Source organism: Pezoporus wallicus, unplaced genomic scaffold (assembly GCF_028554395.1).
Source record: "Pezoporus wallicus isolate ANWC-B61680 ecotype Strahan unplaced genomic scaffold, APGP_CSIRO_Pwel_v1 contig_5785, whole genome shotgun sequence".
NCBI classification, from domain to species: domain Eukaryota; kingdom Metazoa; phylum Chordata; class Aves; order Psittaciformes; family Psittacidae; genus Pezoporus; species Pezoporus wallicus.
Window position 1 is genome coordinate 4,961,557 of NW_026641150.1, and position 22,374 is coordinate 4,983,930.

At 38.5% G+C, this 22,374-nt stretch overlaps 1 protein-coding gene across 2 annotated transcripts; it reads right to left on the minus strand.

The window, feature by feature from the left end:
• Nucleotides 1-2,977: 2,977 nt before the first annotated feature.
• On the minus strand, nucleotides 2,978-21,476 carry IL18R1 (interleukin 18 receptor 1). Of its 2 annotated transcripts, XM_057422344.1 has the most exons (12): nucleotides 21,261-21,476; nucleotides 19,584-19,761; nucleotides 18,459-18,568; nucleotides 17,173-17,413; nucleotides 11,822-11,999; nucleotides 10,352-10,505; nucleotides 9,800-9,862; nucleotides 8,888-9,044; nucleotides 8,572-8,705; nucleotides 7,047-7,208; nucleotides 5,369-5,527; nucleotides 2,978-3,716 (listed from the first exon to the last, which is right to left on the minus strand). In XM_057422344.1, the coding sequence occupies exons 3-12, from the start codon at nucleotides 18,502-18,504 to the stop codon at nucleotides 3,406-3,408; spliced, it is 1,605 nt and encodes a 534-aa protein (XP_057278327.1). In that variant the 5' UTR covers nucleotides 18,505-18,568; nucleotides 19,584-19,761; nucleotides 21,261-21,476; the 3' UTR covers nucleotides 2,978-3,405. The 2 variants fall into 2 exon arrangements, with proteins under 2 accessions (XP_057278327.1, XP_057278328.1); XM_057422345.1 differs by lacking the exon at nucleotides 21,261-21,476 and having other exon boundaries at nucleotides 19,584-19,900.
• Between the last annotated feature and the right edge of the window lie 898 nt (nucleotides 21,477-22,374).

Below are 22,374 nucleotides of genomic sequence, written 5' to 3' on the forward strand. Positions count from 1 at the left end.
TATTTGCATTGTGTGAAGAAAAGCATTGGACTTTTTAATTTGTTTCATTTAAGAGGAGGAAGGGTAAAAGTATTTTGGGACTTTTCTTTTTTTGCCTAAATGCTGTTATTAGGTGGTTAAAAAAAAAAAAAAAAAGTGTAATATTTGAAATTTACAAAAGAACCACAATTCTGTTCAATACTGGGTAATATCCACTATAAGAGCCTAGTTCTCCTTACTCCTAGCCTCTCAGCTACTTTCCACACCCACTGAAAGTTGGCATTATAAGAAGGCTGTGACACGCTATTACTTTCTATCTGTGTCCTCCCAGTTAAGCCTTGTTGGTTACCCCAGCCATAGCTTTGGCAGAAAGAGAAGTCCTGATCAATGTGGGCTATTTGTGTCTTGCCCCCTTAGCCCCACTAAGCAGCAGAGCATTAAGCATATACAGTCCCACACAGTGCAACCCCCTCTTGCAGGCTTCCTGTATGGATGTAAATCCCCTAAAAAAGACAGGCTGTACAGTGACTCAAACTACACAAAAGCATCTGAGAGCACTTTGTCATCAACTCAGACCCCAGTTCTCCCTATTTCAATAGGGGTTGAAAAATATTGTAGTAATAATACAACAACAAAATACAACAACAAAAATAGGTTGTAAAATATACAGGTTCAGCAGTTTGCACCAGTCATTTCAGGAGCAGTAGGACTTCCTTCTTTTTGTGTGAAGTTCACCCTCCTTACTGCACATTGGGTCAATTTCTCTGTTTCCACAAGAAGCTAAACAATGGTTTTTTGCTCTAGAACAGGAGATTTCAATCTTGCCTCTTCTTATGTACATATTCTTTTATGCAATGGCCAGTACTAATGCTTGATTCTGTTGGGTTCTGAGCATTTGGAGATACAGGATTTGTATTCTCCGCTTCCAAAGTGTACTTAGTTCTCTGCCTTTTCCAGAACAAACCCCATTGATGATTAAACTTGGTGACTGTCTCCTAAAATACTTAGCGTTTTGCCCCAGTACCAAATATATGTCTGGTTTATGAATTACAAAAGGCTCCAATGTATATTCGCACATTTCACTATAAAGAATTCAGCTTTTTGAAGGTGTCCTTTCTGCCTAGAAGAAACACTGTATTTTCCTCTTCCCTTGAAGGAATTAGAAAGTGCAACACAGATAAAGTCAACCTATGCTGCTTTTAAGCCATTGCTCAGGCTATCAGACAGAAAAGATGGTTCTTTCCCAAAGACACATTTTAAGGACACAAAATGTGTCTACTCATTCATTGTAAGTCCCCACTGTTGTACTGTCAAAGTAATGGGTTTATTGCATTCAATAAAAGAAGTAGAGCAGTCCAACTTTAAGAGCAGATTTTAGAAATACAACAGAAGCACCAGTCACATAAAGTTTTGAAAACCATGCTGCCAAAAGACTGAGTGGTATGTCATACTGGTTACTCAGACTGGATGAAAATCTTATCAAATAGTACCAAATATTTGGCTGAGCCTCTGCTCCAATTCACCCTTTCCTCTTTTGTAAAAGTCATGTATACACTAAAAAGCAGCCTCACTTCCCAGGTTCAAATTTATCCGTTGCTGCTAGAGCAAGTTTTTAAAGGAAAGGGTAAAGGATGGTTCCGGAGTACCATCCCTGCTTCCTTTCTCTCTCCTCCTTCTCTACTCACACACAGATATCATATTTGATATTTGATGCTATAGTTCCAGGAAATTGTGCCTCCCCACCCCTGTGGAAATTCAGTCTTACCTTGTCCATCTCACTTTCGCTCAAGCATTTTGCCACCCAAGGAACAGGGAGGGGGAATGCACCATCTCAGTGTGTGTGTAGTGTAGTCTTATATTGCTGGGAGGTTCCATCTCTTTAGTATTCTGGTACTCTTCTGCCTTGACACATTTACATGTCACCTCCTCCTCTGCCCAGCTATGGTTAACACCAGTGGGTAAGAAATTTTCCATTCCGATTATCTCTACACTGAGTCAGTGGTGTTGGTTCTGCTGTCACAGCAGGTGTCTGAACAATATCTAAACACAAACCTCTGTCCATTTTGTATTAGGTTATACAGTCTACTGATATCTGGGTGTGACACATAGAATTCTAGACCATCCTTCACAAATTAGCTGTGTGTTTCCTTTAGGACACATCCAGCACTCCAGTTGTGTTCTCAAGTACACCGAGAAGGTAACAAAGACCCTCCACTACAGCAGCACTAAGTATCGGTGTCAAAGAAATGCCTCCTCAGAAGTAGCTTTAGTTGAATGCAAGATAATGAGGAGAATGAGCTGAACCTTGATGGTCTCCTAGCAAACTGACAGAAGATCTTCCAAAATTATTCTCTATTGATTTCTCCCCATTGGCACTAGAAGGAAATACGGTTCCATTTTATCAGATTTATCCATTTTATCAAATTTATGTCAGATTAGTATATTCTGCCAGGCAACTAATAATAAGGGAGGATTAGTACGGTTTTTGAATGATATTACTATGTTTGTTTTAAAAAATAATACTAAATACAAATGTTCCAAAGGGTTAGGAGTGTATGTACATACTGAAGAGCTCATTTTCATGTAAATCCCCTACATCCCTCAGCTAAAGGCAGCTCATGTTATAATGTAGATATCAGTGTTCATGAGCAAAAAACTATTATCTCTAGCTCAACCCCCTCCTCTCCCTACCAAAATGAGCATTTACAGTATTCTCAGTGAAACAGAAGGATGGAAACAATCTTTACCATTCCTCCAAATCAGCCCCATTTGGCTTTTCCAGACTACGTACAACTCTGTAGCGAATACTGCCAGTAGGACCAAATCTGCCCTAACTCTTTCCAGCCTCTTTTTTTTCTGTTTTCATTTGATTTTTTCTGCTTGATGTTGCCCAAAGCCTGCATGCAAAGCTCTATATGGCAGGAGCCGTTTGAATCTGCTCCCAAGCAAGGTCCTTAGGAAAATCCAAAATACAAAATGAAAAGCATCTAAATAATAATACGTGTCAAATAGAGATACGTTTATTAAGGGGACTCAAAATGTATGGAAGTATAATTCATATCATTCTACATTACTGAAAAATGTGAAATCAAAATGTCCTGCATTGCGTTTTGTGCCATGTGGCAAGTCCTAAGCAGAATGGAATTCCTGCTTCTTGTGCAGGTTGTTAAGGAAACTCTCTGGGATAACATTTAGCATCTTGGCCACTGTAGCAATTTCTACATTTTTCTCAGATCCCAGACTTGACCTCTTCTGAACACTGTCTTTCCAAAGCAAGTGTGCAGTTTGTGTTTTCTAGTAGTTAGCAAAATGCATAGTCTTCTGCCTCCAGAATTGTTATACAACTCCATTAAATTCACAGCCCTCAGTCCATGGTTGAGCCCCTTGTGAGCCTAGGTCAAGATTATTATAGTGACCTTTGATGTTTTACTTAGCAGGTTTTGCTGGCATCAGGTACCGAAGGTTCTTCCAAAATCTGGAATTCACAGGAAGAGATTTATCCTTTTTCCACTTCACAACCCTCTTTGATGGTAAAAGAGACAGTGATTCTGGCAAGAAACTGTAGTCACTTATTGGCATATACTCAATTAATATGATCTTAGTTTTTCTTTCAACTAGGGCCTTATGCAGTCCACTTTCAAGTTCATATATGGCTCTGTCAGAAATGTAGTTCTGGCTCAGTATAATGATTAATCTTCGGCTTTTGTCAATGAATGAATGGATATCATCAACAACCGCTGCAAATTAAAGATAAACGTATTATTAAACTAAATTGAAAGGATAGGCACTGAATTGACTTATCCATTAACAGTCAAAAATGTACCAAAAATGCTTCCCTTATAATGCTCCTATAGAGGAGACATGTAAGCATTCTGTCCCTATGGAAAGATTAATATGCATTATAGATTAAGAGTCCATGAAAATGAGCTCAGGTGTGGCCAAAGCTTGTTCTCTGGAGCAGACAAAAGAACCCACATTCAGTATCCAGCTATCCTAGACAGCTGTTGGTAGTCAGATGGATACAAGGTGACAGCAGAATGTATTTTTCCTCCAACAAGACATCTCTTTGCTCTTTTGTAATAGATACCATTGGAGTGATTCCACAGAAAGACACCAACAACAACCTCTCTCAAAATATTCAGTATAATCCTCAGGTTACTCCTTCTTTTACATCACAGAATACTGAAATCTATTGCCAGTAATCCAAGGCTGAGAAGACTAGCATGTGATGTCAGAATGAGTTACAATTGTGTTTCAGATCCATGACATTTATCATGACAAGCAATGAATGAAATCAAATAGTGATACCCTTCAAACAACCAAGCACCAAACTGAATTCTCAGGCACAACTTCCTGTGCTTGCTTCATCACCATGGGACACAGTCTACAGAGATCAGAGGTGTAGAAAATGTGCCCTGTAGGGAAAGGCAAAGCAAACTGTGCGAGTAACCTGAAGAGAAAATTGAGAGGAGAAAGAGGCTAATAGAAGTATTGCAACACACCAAAGGTCCTGTAAATAGAAGGAAATACTCTGCTTTCTATATTCATAATGGATCAGACCAGAGAAAAGGAAGTAAGTTAAAACTATTGAAAGAATCAGATTGAACACTTCGGAAAGCCTTTTTTTTAGTACCTAAGGGGAGAGAATAACTGGAAAAAACATTTACTGGGAGAGCTGTGGTACCTCTCAGATTAAAAAACTATGTCAGGAATTGGTAGAAGGAGACAAGATGCTGCCTGAAGAAAGCTGGCTGACCTTATTGTTCTGTGGTTTTAACAATTAAATCCTATTCCTCAATTAGATCTTTGGACTAATTCGAAGCCCCTAGTACCTTTTTTCCAAGCATCTGCAAAAGGCTATCTATCCATAGGCCATTTAGAGAAACAGAATTCCATGTTCACATTTCTATTTTGTTATGACACCCTTTACATCCACAAAACGGTTTCAACCACCACACTGAAGACACAGTAAAAACATGCAAGTTATCTAATAACTAGTACCAGAGACACCACCTACTCTGTGCACTAAATAAGAGTTCATTTGTAGGCACCTGCTCTCAGCAAAAGCAGAGCAAAAGCGCTACTACTGTGAAACATCTGACATCATCTATATTCTCACCTTATCTTTCTCCATGTTAGCTTCTTCATCTGTTTATCTTGGTATTGTGTAATTAAAGATATGTGTGTATGTGAGTGTCTAGGGGTACATGAGTTCATAAAAATATCTATAAAACAAGTAAAATGTGTGCATGTGAACATTGCATGCACAAAGTCTAGATTAAATATAAAACACAGAACACATTTGAGAGAATTCCTTCTAATTACACACTTTTACCTTTGTGAGAAAATGATGTGCCTATTTAATGACAAGAATATTCAATGCACTTACCTCTTCCAGGGGATACATCCCTCTCAAATATACATAACTTGTACCCAAAATTTTCTTCTAGTATCATGGGCAGTATCTTCAAAGCAAATTCTCTCTCTTCTTCAGTAGGAGAAACACAGTCTTTCAGGTAAGACACAAATGCGTCATATTCTTTTCCATCTGGAAAGAAATCACCAATTGTTGTCTTGTTAGGAACCATTAGAAGCATGGACCTGATCCACCACTCTGGTTTTCAAAGTAATTGTCTCAGTACCAAATCATCTAGAAACTACTTTGATACCCTGAACAGTCTTGAAACAAACAGACAAAAAATATGAATCAATTTAAATTTGATACAAAAGATTCTAATTGCATTGGGCAAACATTTGAAAAAAAATACCCCTCCTACATTAAGGTGTTTTTTTTTAAATCAGATTAGTTTAACTAATTAATGTCACATGTGTGATGATAAAGAAAATTAAGGGAAGCAAAACTGTGCCTGTAACCTGGTAAGAATTGTATTTAAATGATATTGAAGACACACACATTTATTTTACTCTTTGTGCAAAACTATCAAGTAGTTCTGTAGAATGGGTACTGGCAAAAGAGAATAAATCAATTTATTATTTTAACTATGAGAGTATACAACGTCTGGCCATGCTTTCGGCAGTAATTTACAAACGTGAAATCCGGGAACGGTCTGCCCCACTGAGTGATATCTAATTCAGCTTTGCCATAGAAAACTATCTGAATTGATACAGTGGTGCACATAGCTTTGCACACCTTAAACAGTACTTCTTTGTTTCCCTTTCTGGATACTTTAATACATATAGTTCATAAGACAGAGCACAAACTAAAGTCCATGAAACCCTACACATGCAAAAGCTCTAGGAGTAGGAAATCCATGGCCTAGTATCAGACAGCTAGTTCCTCTAGGGTGGCATAGTGCAGGTCCTCAGAGATCCTCCCAGTAAGCCAGCGTACACAGTGATAGCTAACATCAGCAGATAAATAATATTGGCAGACATCTCAACCACCACAGTATATTCAAGCTGATTTAGAGAATAAGGAGGGCTAAAAAAAGCAGGTATATGTATACAACAATATTTTTTCACACCAATTTCAGAAAAATTATACACAGAACTGGGTGACTCTTAGACTTGCTTCTTAACTGAAGGTCACAGCAACGATGCCTGGTAGATTACTGGTAGTGTGCCCTCCTGCTCCCAAGTGCTTTTAGTGACAAACATTGTGATGTTATACGTATAAACGTTGCGGTGGCCTCTACAGTTGAGGAAGCATTTTAACCAATTTAAAACAAATTCATGCCAATCTGCCTGTCTGACAACTCTAGAGTGCTCATCCTCTTTACAGATACATAATTCTCCACCTTCATCAACTTTTGTGATGAAGAATATGGCAGAACAGGGCACATTTGAACTGCATTTAACCACGTCCCTTCCACTACCTGCTCCAGGAGCAGCTTCTTCACTGTGTTTATTTGCTGTTACTGCCCCAGGTGTATAACAAACTTATTTTAGCACCTGACCATCAAGCTCTCTTTTACATATTTTTTTGCTGTTTCTAGGCACAAAACTCCTGGATTTATTTTGTCTGCTCCTCAGATGATTGTTTCAGAGAACCTACCAGAAACTATTTTTTAATCAATACACTTATTCCAACATTAGCCAACTCATACCTCTAGCAGTGTCATCTCTTCTGCATACGTTCCTGTAAAACAGAACTAAGTCGACTCTAAACATCACACAGACAAACACTGAAGCTACAGCAACACATGGAAATAGCACAGCAAGGACCATTCCTGTTGTAAAAATGTGCACAGGCAGATCTTGGGTGTTCCCTGTAAAACAGATACCCAGGAAATTACAGCCTTAACAAAAGGTACTATATGACGAGATTACAAGATTAGTCTATTCGGTACTGACGGCATCTTAAAATCACCCCCAGAAAATCTCAGTGTTGGTGTGAATACTTTCCTGTTAATGCTTCAAGCACATATGCATGCCATTTGTCCTGAGATGGAGAACTACAGAACATGGATTACTCTAAAAACTGGATGAACAACCTTGCATGTGTTCACATGCACACCACACACATAAATGAACTGTATGTGGGATCAAGACTGACACTACAGTAAAGCATCCCAAATTGGTGGTCACCTCCTTTTATGATGAGATTTTTCAAGTTCTTTATTATTTCCTGTTATTCTCTACCTTTCACCCGCGTCTCCATCTATCCATAACAGTCTGTAATGATCCCTTTAATCCCTTTGACCAAGATAGATAATTTTTTTTACCCCTTCTATATCTTTAGTCTCTTTCAGGCTTCCCCCCCCCCCCCCCTTAATTATTATTCTATTATCTTTGTCTTTTAAGTTCAAAATACAGATTTTTTTTACCCTTAAATATGTGAAGTCTTTGTGAAAGCACTTTGAAATCATGCTCACTGTAGTCAGACTTTCATTTGGTTTATAAAATGCAACATCTTTTGACTAGTCTATTTTCACGTATTTGCTCCCAGTACAGCTCGGAAAGGTCTGAGAGAGATGGAAGGGAAGGGGAATTCCCATTTGCCACAAATCTCCAGGCTGTCAGGACTATAAATGTGAAGTAGTGCTATATGGTAGATGTCAGATTTCCATAGCTAGAAGGATAGAATCCCTGACAAGAGAGAAACTGTGGTCCAGAACATTTCAGGCATTATCAGGAATATAAAAGATTGACCTTTCAGGAGGGGGAGGGGAGGGGGAGGGGGAATTTTAGAGCTGCTTAATAGGCAAAGTGATTCAAATAACAGACTTTGGGCTGCACCAAACTTTGGTTAGTTAACCCCCATGATCCCACTAATCTAATAATTAGGAAGGGACAGGGAACATTCTGTGATGGGATCTAACAAAGTGGCACCCAGGGATCTGTCAGCTGGAGCATAGCGCAGCCTCCCCATCTGTGTTCACAGCACCAGAGTTGACCTATGGATCCCTCACACAGCTGCTCTAGGTGACATAGCAGCAGCTCTTGCTGCCCCTGTCTCAGAGCAGGAGGAATCACCCGGGGGGTTGTTAGGTCCAGCACTAGATGGGCCATGCCCTTCATAAGCACACCGACACTTGGAAAGATGTTCTGTAATCAGTACCCTGCCGTCAGGACTGAGAAGGCTGGCATAGTTAGTAATTGAGAAAGTATTATTCACAGATTAAACTGTACCTTTCTTCAGTTTCACTATTTTTATTTGTGTTCTTTCATCAGCTTGCAACATGCAGGTGAAATTATGACGCATGTCCTCGTCTGTTACTTTTTTAATCTGTAGTAGCCTTGTGACATAGAACTTGTTTCCCAGCCTGCAACAAGGAATGGTGTTAGCAACGCTATCTGTACAGAAGCCTACAAGTAGCCCAGAGGCAGATTTTGAGGAAAAGGTTCTAAAGTAATCTCAGACCGAGGTTTTACTGACTTCGCAGTTCCACAAAGTACAGGACATTGTCACATACAAACAAAAACGCAGTATTCTCAGGAAACCTACTGTAATTTTTTGCATTCTTCTTCACATATTGAAGGGTCTGTCTCGGGGATACCTGTACATTTTTCTGGAAACTCTTGATTAATTAACCAGTAGAGGCTGGCATCTTCTGGCATATAATAACCCAAGAATCCTGTGCAATTGAGTATCTCTTCTTTACCTAAAAAAAGCATAACATGAAAAGATCTAGTCAGAAGGACCTTTCACATTTGCAGTGCAGCAAAATGACAGCTTTCCAGGCAATGTACCCCATGAGCAGTGCTCTGTTCTGGACTTTGCAACCCCTTCAGAATGTTTTATAGATGTTCTAAAATTTAATTACAGCCTTATAAAATCCTGGAACCTTTCCAACACTGTGTGAAGACTGAAGACCATGTTATCTAACCTACTCCCAGCCAAAAGCAAGGTTAAGGTCTTGGCTTTTGACAATATGATCTATTCTTTGAAGCAGTGACAGATCTTCATGTTCACATTACCAGGACTTTCAGCCCTCACACTATCCATTTCCCTGCAGAATAACATCCTCAACTAAGTTAGGTACTAAGGGAATTCCTCATTATTGGTATTCACTGAACAAACTGTATGTCTTTCACACATTATTCTGTGGGGTTAGCTATCTAAAAAAGAAATCCATGGAGAGATTATTTATCATCACCACCACTTTCTCTTGCTGGTCATAGCAGCAACATCAGCTTCTACCTCTATAAACGAGCACATTTAGTGTACTTGTATATCAACCGTGGAATACATTTGGCAAAACAAAAACATAACCAGATGTAAGGATGGATCAGATCTAGGAGAATCAAACAGTTCTTGATTTTATTACACTTAACCAGGCCATCAACCATAAGGAGATCAGAAAAAAAGCATATATGTGCAGTAGCTATCACAAAGATTCTTGTACTGATTTCATACCTATTTCTGTTTCAATTTCTTCATGGCGTCCAACTATCTCCAAAGTTACAGTCTCTGGTGCATCTAAAACACAAAGTATTGCATTGAAGTAATAGCTTATTTACATTCTATCACAGTGAAAATTACGTATTTCTAAAACTAATTGCATACATTTCATTTAATTCAAAGAATACTATCTGGACTCTGGCATAATTGAGTAGTTTAAAACACAGTATGTCCTGTTGAATTTTTCTCAAATGCATATATTTTATACAGTGCGCAACTTACAGTGTTTGAAATGCTCTTCCCCAAAACTCTTAGTAAGTTTGTATGACTGACTTACAGCAGCTAATTTTGAAATTAAAAATAAAACAATGCAGGGAAAACATACTAAATAAATTTTCCAATTGGTAATGTCACACAAACTTCTTTTTATTTTTGAAATTATTGTGAATATTTCAAACCAGATTTGATCACCGAGGTATGTATTTATCAAATAAGAAATGTAATTAAAAATCTCCATAGTAGAAAGAACCAAAAAGCATACTTCCAAATTTTATAAAACTTTTTTACCTTCTTCTACTACCAGCTTAATTGTATTTGTGCTGTGGTATATCTTTCCTTCATGGCTGATTAAAATTTTACAGGTGTATATCCCTGAGTGCTGTACTGTTAAGGTTTCAAAATCCAGTTCCCGCTCTGTTGCATTTTCATAGTTCTTACAGTCCTGCACCAATAAAGACAGAAAATATTATTCTGTAGCAAACATACATTCAAAACCTTAAAGAAGTTAAAAACTGTTTTTGAAACCATGTCATCATCACTCTTTTACTATCTCAATGACATTTACCTGACCCAAAGGAGGTGGGGGCCCAATTTTCAGACATGTTGATTTAAATGCAACACTTGAACATTTAACCCATTAGAAGTTGAGAGCTCTGCAATTCTAAGTAAGCATCTGGGTATAAAAATGTTGTATTGGGAATTTAAATGCACTTATCTATTTTCTTCAGAATGATTCCTTGGCTCTGTAGGTGTCACCTTCTTGTGGCCAAAAGCTGTCTAGACTTAGAAGGATCTTTCAGGTTAAAGTAAAATGTCTCAATAATAGGGAAAATGAACATCTCAGAGGATGTCAAGAGCTGGACTCAGACTTGTTAACCTCCCTATCCCCCAAAATAAACACTGGTTCCTTGGGTTGGGTTTTTTCGGGGGGTTTTATTATTTCATAGAACATGCAAAGTGAAATACCTATGAAAACCAAGCAATATTTCGTTCTCTTATACAAAAGGCATCTGTTCTATCTCAACTTAGGGTAGAGAGAAACCATATGCCTGTACTTAAGCAGCCAAAGTCTCTTCCTGAAACTTATTCAACATGGAGTGAACCAGGTCTGTTACTCTAGCCAGGACACCAGAGAGGAATGAGGAGCACTGCATAAGGCAAAGTATAGGGGCAGGGTGTTTCATCCAATGGTTGAGCACAATACCCAACAGTTACAGGTGCTTGCACAGCTATCACCTATGATCTGTCAAGATCTGATAGAGAGAAGTTTAGTGATATGCCTAAAATGAACAGAAATGGATCTGTTACATATTTTGTAAAAAGTGTTCAGAAACAGCAAAATTGAAAAGTTTGCAATTACTTTACAAGTACATGCCAACTGTAAAACAAACATCTTGGCACCTTATTTAGAGTCAGTATAATATCTGTATCAGCATAGTAGCAGCTGGATAATCCAGCTGCATAATCCATCTGCTAGCTAAATCAGCAGACAGCCATGGGCACCAGATCTTTTACCATTCCAAACTATGAGTTTATTAAAAATTTCTAATTACAGGTACATTTTTCTAACAAATCTGAAAGCAGAGAAAAATTTGCTTTTGTACCTATTTCTGAATGTATTTTTCCCTAATAATCTGAGAATTTAAAGCTTTCCAAGGTTTATAGATGCTTCTAAAAATTTGTTTGTAATTAATTTTTGCTGCAATCAGATGTTTTGTTTCTACAGCCAATTATTTGAGTGACAGTTGCAGTAATTACCTTGTACCATGTTATGCTGTTATTTTCAGTGACAGACAAATCACTGCATTTCAGTGAATGACCAGTTCCAGCATTTTTAATTTCTGTAGTTAAATGATTTTTGTTGAAACAGCTGCTTTTGTTTCTTTCAAGTACATTCAAGGTCCACTTTTGAATTGTGAGATTTTGTTTTCCACTGCTATGAAAGAAAAGTTAGCAAAATCAGTTTTAGGAGTTTAGTGAATTACACAGCAAAACACAAATCAATTCTTTAATACATCTGTTAGGTAAAAAGTACATCTACAGTGACCTAATTACTTATATTCCTCTTTATTACTTTTCCACTCCCAAATATGCGTTTCCCACAACAAAGGAGGTTTTCTAAACCAAATCATCTATCACAAAACATTTGACAATACAGCTGCATCTATGAAATATGACAATGTATGCTGTACCGACCAGAAAAAAGGATGCAAGAATCTGTGTCATCATGTATAGTTACAAATGAGCATAAAAGAGGTTTAGGACCTTGAATCAGCTTGTGATTTTTCAGGCTTACTCTCCTGTGCCATGATAAGGTTTAAAACAGTAACAAGATGGTCAACTCTGCTACTGTTCACAAAGCAACATTATTCATTCTTTTGATAGCATGCAGACAATCACCAATATTTTGGAAATATTTCTAAACTATGCAAGTTTCATGAATGACAGAATCATTTATGGATTCAAGCATGCCTGCAAAACAAGGCATTTTGGAAAGGATTCGTCTCATTGTCTTTCAGTCTGCACAGATCAGAGATCTGCAGATCAGGTGAATATGCTCAAAAAATGCCTCTTTTGAATATCTAGGAGCTGAACATTGTCACTCAGATATCTACGGTGTTCTATCCACATATTCCTCTAAAGAATCAGAACATAGCTGTGAGTTATTCCATTACTGGATATGTCCAAATACGTGACTACCAAGCAAAAAGAAGCTGGAGGACTTCCAGCTTAAGTTTGGCAAAGTTGGCATAACTTTTGCAAAGTTAGGACTTAAGAGAAAGTCATATGCTGCTGTAAGTTTATAAGTGAGATTTCACAGTTCATGTATAAAGCTCCCATTTTTTACTGAACAAGTTCTGACAAAGCAAAAGCAGCACAGAGCACTTCCCTCCAGCGTAAGTCATCACTTCATAAATTTGCTTGAATCTTTCTGTCTCCAAGAAAAGAAAAAGGAATCATTCCCAGGAGAACTGAAACTAGTAAAGAAGGATGAGAAGTGCTAAGGGAACAAAGCAGTTGAAATGGAGAAGCAAGCCTGACAAGTGTATCAGTTTAAATACATGCCTTTTACTGTTAAAAATTCGGAAGAACTGTTAGGACATCATTTATATGATGAATTTAGACCCAGTTTGGGATTGTTTTTGTTTTCCTCCTTTTTAAGCTCCCCAGTCAGGCATACTTACTTATTTTGCTCACTGTCTTCACACTGTAGCTTTTTTTCAGCCTACCCAAGTTCTCATTACTCACTTGAGATATTCATTACTCATAATTGCAATTGACAGTATAAATCAAAACATAGTGGTTTGTTTTCTCAATCAGTTAACTGAGGTGTCACAAACAGGAAAAACCTTATCAAAATTTTTTCATCAGTGCTGCTCTTGCATGGGTATTGGGGGGGGTGGAGTTGAAGTCCTTCTCACCAATTCTTCAACATCATGTTTACACATTTAAATTAGAGCTACTAATCATACTCAGCAGTGGAACAATAGCCACCCTTTTAGAGTGCAGTTTACATGACCTATTTTATATGTTTGGTTTAGGACAAGATAATCTGTGCCCCAGGAAGGACACTCTCTCCCTCATGATAACAGGTACCTACGATAGGTCTAGGTGTAGACCTAAAAGTTAGCTCCAATTAATTCCACTGAGTCTGTGTGTTTCTTTAGGCATCATACTAGTATCTGAATACTGCTGGAGAGGCAATTACAGATCTAGCTACAAAATACATACAATTTTACTATCTAGATTCAGCAGATAGAAGAAAAGGATCAATAAAGCCATGTGTTCTCCTCAGCATTATCACTCCAGATGCTTTCTTCTGTGATCATATTTTGTGAAATCACTTCAATAAATATGAGGATTTCACCCAAAGTGGGTCAAGACACTCTACCTGATGTGCCAAAACAAGGAGCAGCTCCCTGGAGAGTGACAAAACTGTATCTAAGCAAACTAAGATTAATTATATTTGGCCTTACATAATTTCTACTTGTCTACCATATAAATGATTTTCAATCCCCCCAAAATGCAAAGTTGTCTTGTTTAATATGCTAGTATTTAAGCCATTGCATTTATAGCCTAGTTTTCACCGGCTGAGATAGTTTAGTGATAATCTGTGGGTGTCCTGGGTTCAGCAGTAGCAGTCATGTTTCTCCTTCTTGGTAGCTGGTGCAGTGCAGTGTTTTGACTTTCGGCCTGGGAACAGAGCTGATAACAATGATGTTTTGGTTTGGCCAAGGACTTTGTGAGCCTCATGCTCTGCCAGGGAGGAGGGGAAGCCTGGAGGAGGCAGAGACAGGACACCTGACCCAAACTGACCAAAGAGGTATTCCATACCACAGCACGTCATGCCCAGGAGGTAACTGGGAGTTAGCTGGAAGGGCTGGGAGACTGCGGCGTTGGAGGAGGTATCGGTCAGAGCTTGGTCGGGCTGGGGGGGGCGAGTTATCGGTCGGCTGGTGGTGAGATGATGTATTCTCTTCCCTTGTTATTTCATCATCATTATCATTGGTGGTAGCAGTAGTGATTTGTGTTATACCTTAGTTACTAAACTGTTCTTATCTCAACCCGTGGGTGTTGCATTCTTTTCAGTTCTCCTCTCCGTCCCTCCGAGAGCAGGGGGAGGGAAAGAAAAGGGGGGGAAGTGAGCGAACAAATTACCTGACTGGGTTTAAACCAGGACAGTGGGGAACAAAACCATTTCTAGTTTAACAACCTTCCAACTCCCTCCACCAAACCCACCAAGGAGCAACAAAAACTGGCTTCACTCAGGAGAGGATACAGGGAAGTGAAAGCCCTTACAGAATACAGACCAAATTTACCGGATACATAGCCAGCTCTAGAGCCATCCCTTAGCTATTTCACTGTAACAATATTTCAATCTACTGAAAGAAACCATCATCCTGCTTTCCTAACTAAAATATTAACTCTAAATACGTGCATTCCCACTGCTCTCAACTGTTCTAAACGCAGTGAAAATGTGAGAAGTATTAGGATCTTAAAATGTGTTTATTGTGGATATCTGTACCTTTGCTTTTTTCAAAAACCTGTTAAGTTCCATCAGTTTCAAGGTCACCAACTCAGAGTAACCAGATGACCTGCTTTTTTGTATTCTGTTCTGGGTTGCTTTTATTTTCTTGATAACCACAGGGTATAAGCTATGAAACAACACAGAAAACAGAAATCCTGCCAAAGATGTGTGACACAGTTTTAATGTTTACCACAGTGCATATGAAATCCTTTACTTTCAAGAAACATTGCTGAAGATGCACACATGCTCAGGCTTACAAGCGATTCCTATTCATTTCTGAATGTATATCCTGTCTACTATACTAACAAACATGTGAACACACCAACACAGACATACATACACTTTAGCTATCTGAGCTGTGCCTTAGCAGTAGACTTCTGCTTTAACTGTAAAACATCTGATACTTTAAGTCAAAAATAAGTGTATAACACACTGTAAAAACATTGTTATATAATTTTCATCTCTCACTTCTTGAATATTGTCAATTATATCATACAAGGAAAAATAAAATCCAGAGATTTAATCAATTTGCAAAATCTGTCAACATGTGTTGTCTTATTTTTCTCAAAATCTGCAGTATGTCACTTTGTTCACTAAAACTGCCTGAACAGTTACAAGCACTCTAAAAATCATTTCCCCTATTGCTTACAATTACCTCTAAATTAAATATTTGAAAATAAAAAGCTGTCCACCTTCAAAACCAAAACTTTAATCTATTATAAATGCTCTGAAATGAAATTAATAGCATTCTAATTGGCATCATAAACCAATGCAGTAGTCCACAGTAGCCCACACTTTTTCCTTATCAGTGGAGACTACTAAAAGTCCTCTCTCTCTGCAGAAATACGGTTCTGCAAATAATCTTAATGTTTGTTGAAAAGTGTGTGTTAATATGCTTGCCAATAGTGAGAACCATCATATAAACTAAGCCAGAAATACCATTCCAATTCCATGAAAAAGAAAAAATCCCTTATACCTATTGCTCCAGGGGTGAGACTTGTGAAAAGTCCATGTACGACATTTGCAAGATTCTGGCATGTGCCTTCATTCTGATCCTAATAGAAAAATTAGTATCTGTATGGCCCTAACGAAAAAAAATACTTTGGAGAAAAAAAAAAGTTGTTTCAGAGTGGTCAAAATACATATTTTTATCAAGAAGTAAGATTATAATAATAATGACACATAGAAAAATAAAACATGAAGTTTTCAGCTTCCAAGTTAACTTGGAAGTTAAGTACTGAAGTCTAGCTCAAAACTGTGAACTATCAAACTTGTGTCTGTGATGTTACTGCAGAAATGTGGAGAACATTTTTTCAGTATCGGCAGTCCCGTAATTTACAAACCACTCAAGAACCTTGGAAATGTTACCTGAAGAACAGCACAAGTCATTACGTCCAAAACAACCTGCTTAAATTAATTAATTATTGCTTCAATTACAGTTTTGGCGCAAGTTGGGTATAAGAACTCAATGCATAAGAACTTTAATTTAGTCCTTTAGTTTTTCATGGTGTTCTAATGAAGCTAACCACCAAATAATTGAGGCCCACCCTTATTTCTCTTTTGACTCACTATGTTCTACAGCGGTAAGATACCAAATCCATTTATTTCAGCTGTTCTTTGAATGTCTCCAAGTATGAAGAGGTTTGCACAGAAACCAGAGTTCAGCTATGCCACTCTTTGTTTGTTACTTTACTATACAATTAAATCACTTGGCAGGCCTCATAGCATGAGATCCACTCAGCAGAATAAGGAAGCACAAATCTGGTGGAGAAGACAAGGAAACGTTTCCTTTTACTTGGCATTGGACAGAAGAGTTGCCTATCACTCATTTTGCTTGGGTAATTAATCACAACCCAGCAGAAATGCTACCTGTCTTATCAAAAGGTTTACAGAACCTTTAAAAGGCTACAACTGCCTACAGCTATTTGTAAATATTATAGGTCTGCCTGAATGGTGATTGTACAGGTAATGTACCTCCTTTGTACGGATGCCACTAACAATACAAAGCAAGACAAAGAAATCATCTTCTTCATAGACAAGCACAAAGGCAAGATATTCACCCACTGGCTTGTGCACCTACCTGTGAATGACAGAGTAATTCCCAGAGTCACCAAGTTCAACTGGCCAAAACTCCAGAAAATTCATTTGGGAAACAATTCTGTGTGATTCCTTTATCAGTTCCTGCTTTCCAGCATTATCTTTGTACCAGTTTATTGTGTATGCTCCTTCCTGAAAGTGTTCTCGCATTGACTCAAGATAACAAAGGAAAAAATATTCTCCTTCTAGCACATCAATGGAAGCACGAAGGGGACACAGCTTCCCTTTAGAGAGAGAGGGGAAGAAAAATACATTAGAAAGCCAAGCACTTCTCTCATAAAATTACATTAGCCTGACTTCAAAGTCACTTGTGTTACTGCTGGACTTATAAAGCGACTTCCTTTCAGCAGAGTGGTTTTGCAGCATTTATTTATTTCAGTAGTTCTTACTGGAAAACTCAGTTTTCCAAGTCTTCATTCTATGTCACGCAAGCAAAACCAGAAGGAGAGGGAGGGTAAAAAAAGATATTTCACTAAGTTTCTTTCACATGGATCTAACAGTTTCAGAATCAAATGGGCACAACCAGCAGAATCTGGACTCACTCTACAGACCGGCAGCTGCCACAAATGGAAGGGAAAGGAGAAATTCTTCACATATGGTTTGGCTTGACAGTTACAGATAATACTCAGAACTGGTCAACTGCCACAAAAGCAGAGATTCTTTTAATTGACATTTGCAGTTTTTTATGTTCTTAATTAAAGCTAAATCATTATATAGCTAGATTTCTTTAAAGCTTCAGATATATTTGGGGAAGTTGCTGTGGAATGAGATTATGTGTGTAAAATTTAGTCTCAAAGTCTACTTTTCCAAACAAATTTCCCAAATGTATCTTGGCATAAGGAAGTCATAAAAATACAGAAAAGGGACTATAGTCTAAAACAACAGTCAAAATAACATAAGCCTTCTGTCTCTGTTTGTCCTGAGGTTCTCAGAGATTATTGTTGTTTAGCCACTATTGCGACCACACTTCTGAATGGCACAAAAAGACTCATTCTCTTCCTTGCTGTGGCTTTTCACAAAGCCATGCTCCCACACAACATCATCAGGTGTCTCCAGGTAGATTTTCTGCTCTTTTAATTTCATAATTTTGGGGTTTTTGGACCAAATTTCCCAATTCTGCAGCTCGGCTGAAATTGACGAAATCTCTACGGTTTTGTTCTTCACTGCAAAATGTAATGTTTACCTCACTCTAAGCAACTGTCAAGAAGATGCCACATATTCATCAACTATTCTAAAGGTTCTACTATTGAAATGAAGATTGATACTTACCAGTGGCAGATTCAAAAATAAGCACTAAAAAAAAAATCAGAGTCATCTTCTTATTTCTCACTTCTTCTCCAGAAAAATGAAACTGAATTGTTCTTGTTTGTTCTGAAAGACTAAGGGAAACAGATTCACAATTTATCACAAGTACAGTGAAAGAGAATCCTTTGGGCATCTGAGCAGTACAACTATTGCCTGGTACTGAAGAGGCCTTTCCAAATACACACTTCCAAAGTTACACATTTTTATCACAAGAGATATTTTCATACATCAGGTAATCACAGAATTATAGAATCAGAATAGTTAGGGTTGGAAATGACCTTAAGATCATCTAGTTCCAACCCCCAATGTATCTAGATTTTTCGTGGCAACTTCATTTTAAATTCAGAAGCACTGCAGGGTTTTCTTCCTCCATTTTCTTGTTCACTAGATGTATTTCACATTTCTGACTAAACTGACAATCTTGCAGAAGCACTCAAATTTAGATCCCAAGCCAGAAGACACCTACAGGATAGGACAATGCTTTTTTCGTCACCGAGTATAAACTTTGCAAGACTGGACTGTGTAGAAACAGCTAGTAGAAACTTTCCTTGCTTTCAGTGAGAACAATAAAATGTTGATAGATCAGACATCTTGATGGCTAATTCTGAAACTGTTGGAAAACAATGGGATCTAAAATTTTGCCTCACAATTTTGTCTATGGAATCAAGAAGTGCCAGCTTAAAAAGCTAACATTTACACTGAGGGGGAGGAGATGAAGAAGCTCATATTCTGTTGCTTCTTATGTAGTGAACTGTGCTTTTAAAGGCAAATGGAAAACACTACTAAATAATACCAGCATGGAGTATCTCCTCTGAGATTTCTCAGAACAGCAGGTTAGCTCACAACCCAAGGCAGAGCCAGTTCAAAGACTCTGCCTCAGTTTTGCTTACAAAATGAACACATTGATAAGTTCAGTTCAACCTCTGCATCCAAGACAGACAACCTTGCTTGGTCACTGACCCAGACATGCATGGACATACAAGACACACACAAGATGTATTTCACAGAGAACTGCCAAAAGAAATCTCATTAGCCATCAGTTTCTTTGGTTTTACTACCTAAACCTCTTGTAATTTGAGAAATACTTACTGTTCTAAGACAGTGCCCTGAGATTCACTCAGAAACTTCCTGTGGTCTAAAGCAGATGGATAACAGAGGTTACTGCATTTCCAGCAATATTCCAGAATGACATTAAGCTGTGTAGCTGTTCTCTCTCTCTTACCATTCTTGCCAGTTCTTTACAAGTACGCCATCATCCCATAAATCACTGTAAGGAGATGAAAGAAGTGTTTCACATCCCTTTTTTCAAAATGACTGGTAGACAGATCCAGATTTAGAAAGCAGCTAGAAGAAGTTGGATGCAGAATACTGCAACAAACAACTTTAAAGGGTCATGGAGAACACCCATCAGATCTGCTTTCAGTTCCCTTCTACACAAGGAGGTTCAAAATGCTACACTTTAAAAGGAAATTAGGGCCTCTCTCTGTTTTCATTTCTTGAAACTGCTTTTCATTTTTCACCCCATCACATTCAGAAGAAATACAGCTGACCATGAAACTATGATCCACTACCTAAAGATAATATCATTTATTACCAGATTTTTAATTCTAAGTCCCATTCTTTGTTGGCACATCACATCAGCACACTTGAAGTTTTGCTAAATGCAGAGCAGAGCTCTCCATTCTTTTAACAGGGATAAAAGAACACAGTAAATGCAACCTACTTAGTAATAACCAGCCATCAGATTAGTGGCTGCTATTAAGGAGCAAAGCACAGGTGCTTAATCTTACGCTCACATTGCTGTTGAACCTGATCAATTTGCCTGAAATTGCTCTACCCTAGGCTAACAGTATTTACATTTGAGCCATATGGTTTGCAGTACTCTTCAATGAAACACTAGGAGGGAAAAAAAGGGGGGGTGGGGGTGTGAGGAGAGAAGAAGATATATGCTTTTGGTGAAAGTCAGCTAATGTAAAGAGATTCTTCAAGGAACCAAATAAGATTATTAGCTTTCAGAAAGCAATTGAGAGTTATTTTAAAGTAAAGGCAAAGATTCTCTGCCTGGTGAAGAAATACAGAAATACACAATGGGAAAAATGCTGAGACAATAGTGGGGAATGAGTTTCAGTGAAAAAAGGTACTAAAAACCCCAGTTGTCTGTAAGATCCAAAGCAAGAATAGTTTTAAGTATGCTTTTGAAAAATTTCAAATATGCTTAAACCACTGATGGAATTTTAACAACAAAAAAATGGTTCTTAATAATCATTGTGCCAGTGTGAAGCCAACAAAATCTTCAAACAAACCAAAAGTGTAAGTTCTGTAAAGTGCATTAATGATACCTCATGGACTACATAATTGTGTGTATTTAAACATTGTTATAATTTTTTCTTATTTTCCTAGAATGAAAGGGGGCTGGTACCTTCAAGTGATCCTCAGTTTTGGTCGAACAGCTCATTTTGAGCAACACTTTTGTAAACCTGACTTTGGCCCCAGAGGTTTGCCACTTCCTTTTTTAAAAAAATAGTTTCTTCTGAACATCAGACTGTTTGAGCAAATATTTTGGGGTCAAGGGAGGAAAGCATAAATCTTACCTCTTTAAGAATGCCTTCTTGTGGAATTTAATTTGTTTTAAAATATCACCACACAGTGCCATAAATTGCATAGGATTCATGAAGAACACAAAAGGATCTAGAAATTACTGCAATTTATTGGTAAAATTAAAATCTATCTTCATTCCAAACAGCATAAGTGAAGTCATTTACTTACTATGCAAGTCTTGCCAGGTGGAAAGCAGATGAAGAGGTGGTCTTTCAAACTCCAAAGACTTACAACGTGTACTTATAACTCTTCTGAACCTCATTCATTACTAAAACAGAGAACACTCTCTCTCAATAAATGAGTCAATACATAGACAGCTCAGTCTGAAAAGCCTCCTGAAAGAGTGGAATTTCTCACTTTGTGAACTGTTGACTGCTGGGAGGAAAACAGAAAAGGTAGTTGTGAGAAATGAAGTTTTGCTAATATTAGCAGAAAGGTAATTGCAAATTACAAATATTAACTTTTCTAAATGAAGTATTTGAGGGCTGATATACAAATGTTTTAGACATCATCTTTTGCTGCTACAATTACAATAGCGCTTCAGAAGCCCATCAAGCTTAAAAGCCACCTAGATGTCAGGGACAGGGCTGAGGGCAGCTCAGGGAGGGCAAGTTTGCAGTGCCAGTGAGGGGCTGCGCTCTGAAATAAGCCTTTTTCAGAGCTAAATTATTTATGACATTTCTGTGATAAGGAAGACGTGTATCATGGGAGAAAGTCGGAAAGAGGTGCCTGGGCAATGTGGCATCACAGCACCACAGGCAGGGGAAGCAAAGCAGAGAAGGCAAGGCTGGGGACAGGCAAGGTTGGGGACAAGCAGGGTTGAGGGACAGGCAATGTTGAGAGAGGGACAGGGTTGCAAAACAGGCAAGGTTGATGACAGGCAGGGTTGAGGATTGAGAGGGTGGTCAAGGATGGGCAAGGTTAAGAGACAAGCAGTGTTGAAGACAGGCAGGTTTGGGAGCATGTAAGGTTGGGGACAGGCAGGGTTGAGGACAAGCAAGGGTGAGGACATGCAGGGTTGAGGACAGGCAGGGTTGGGGACATGCAAGGCTGGGGACAGGCAGGGTTTGGAATAGGCACGCTTGAGGACAGGCAGGCTTGAGGAAAGCTAGAGTTGGGGACAGGCAGGGCTGGGGACAGGCAGGGCTGGGGACAGGCAGGGGGGGCCGGAGGCATGGGTCTTGGTGGGAAGGGAGAGGAACGGAAACACGCAGAGACACCCCGCAGAGATGCCCTGAGCAGAGGTATGCGCCCGGCTCCTCCGAGACAGGGAAGACGCAGC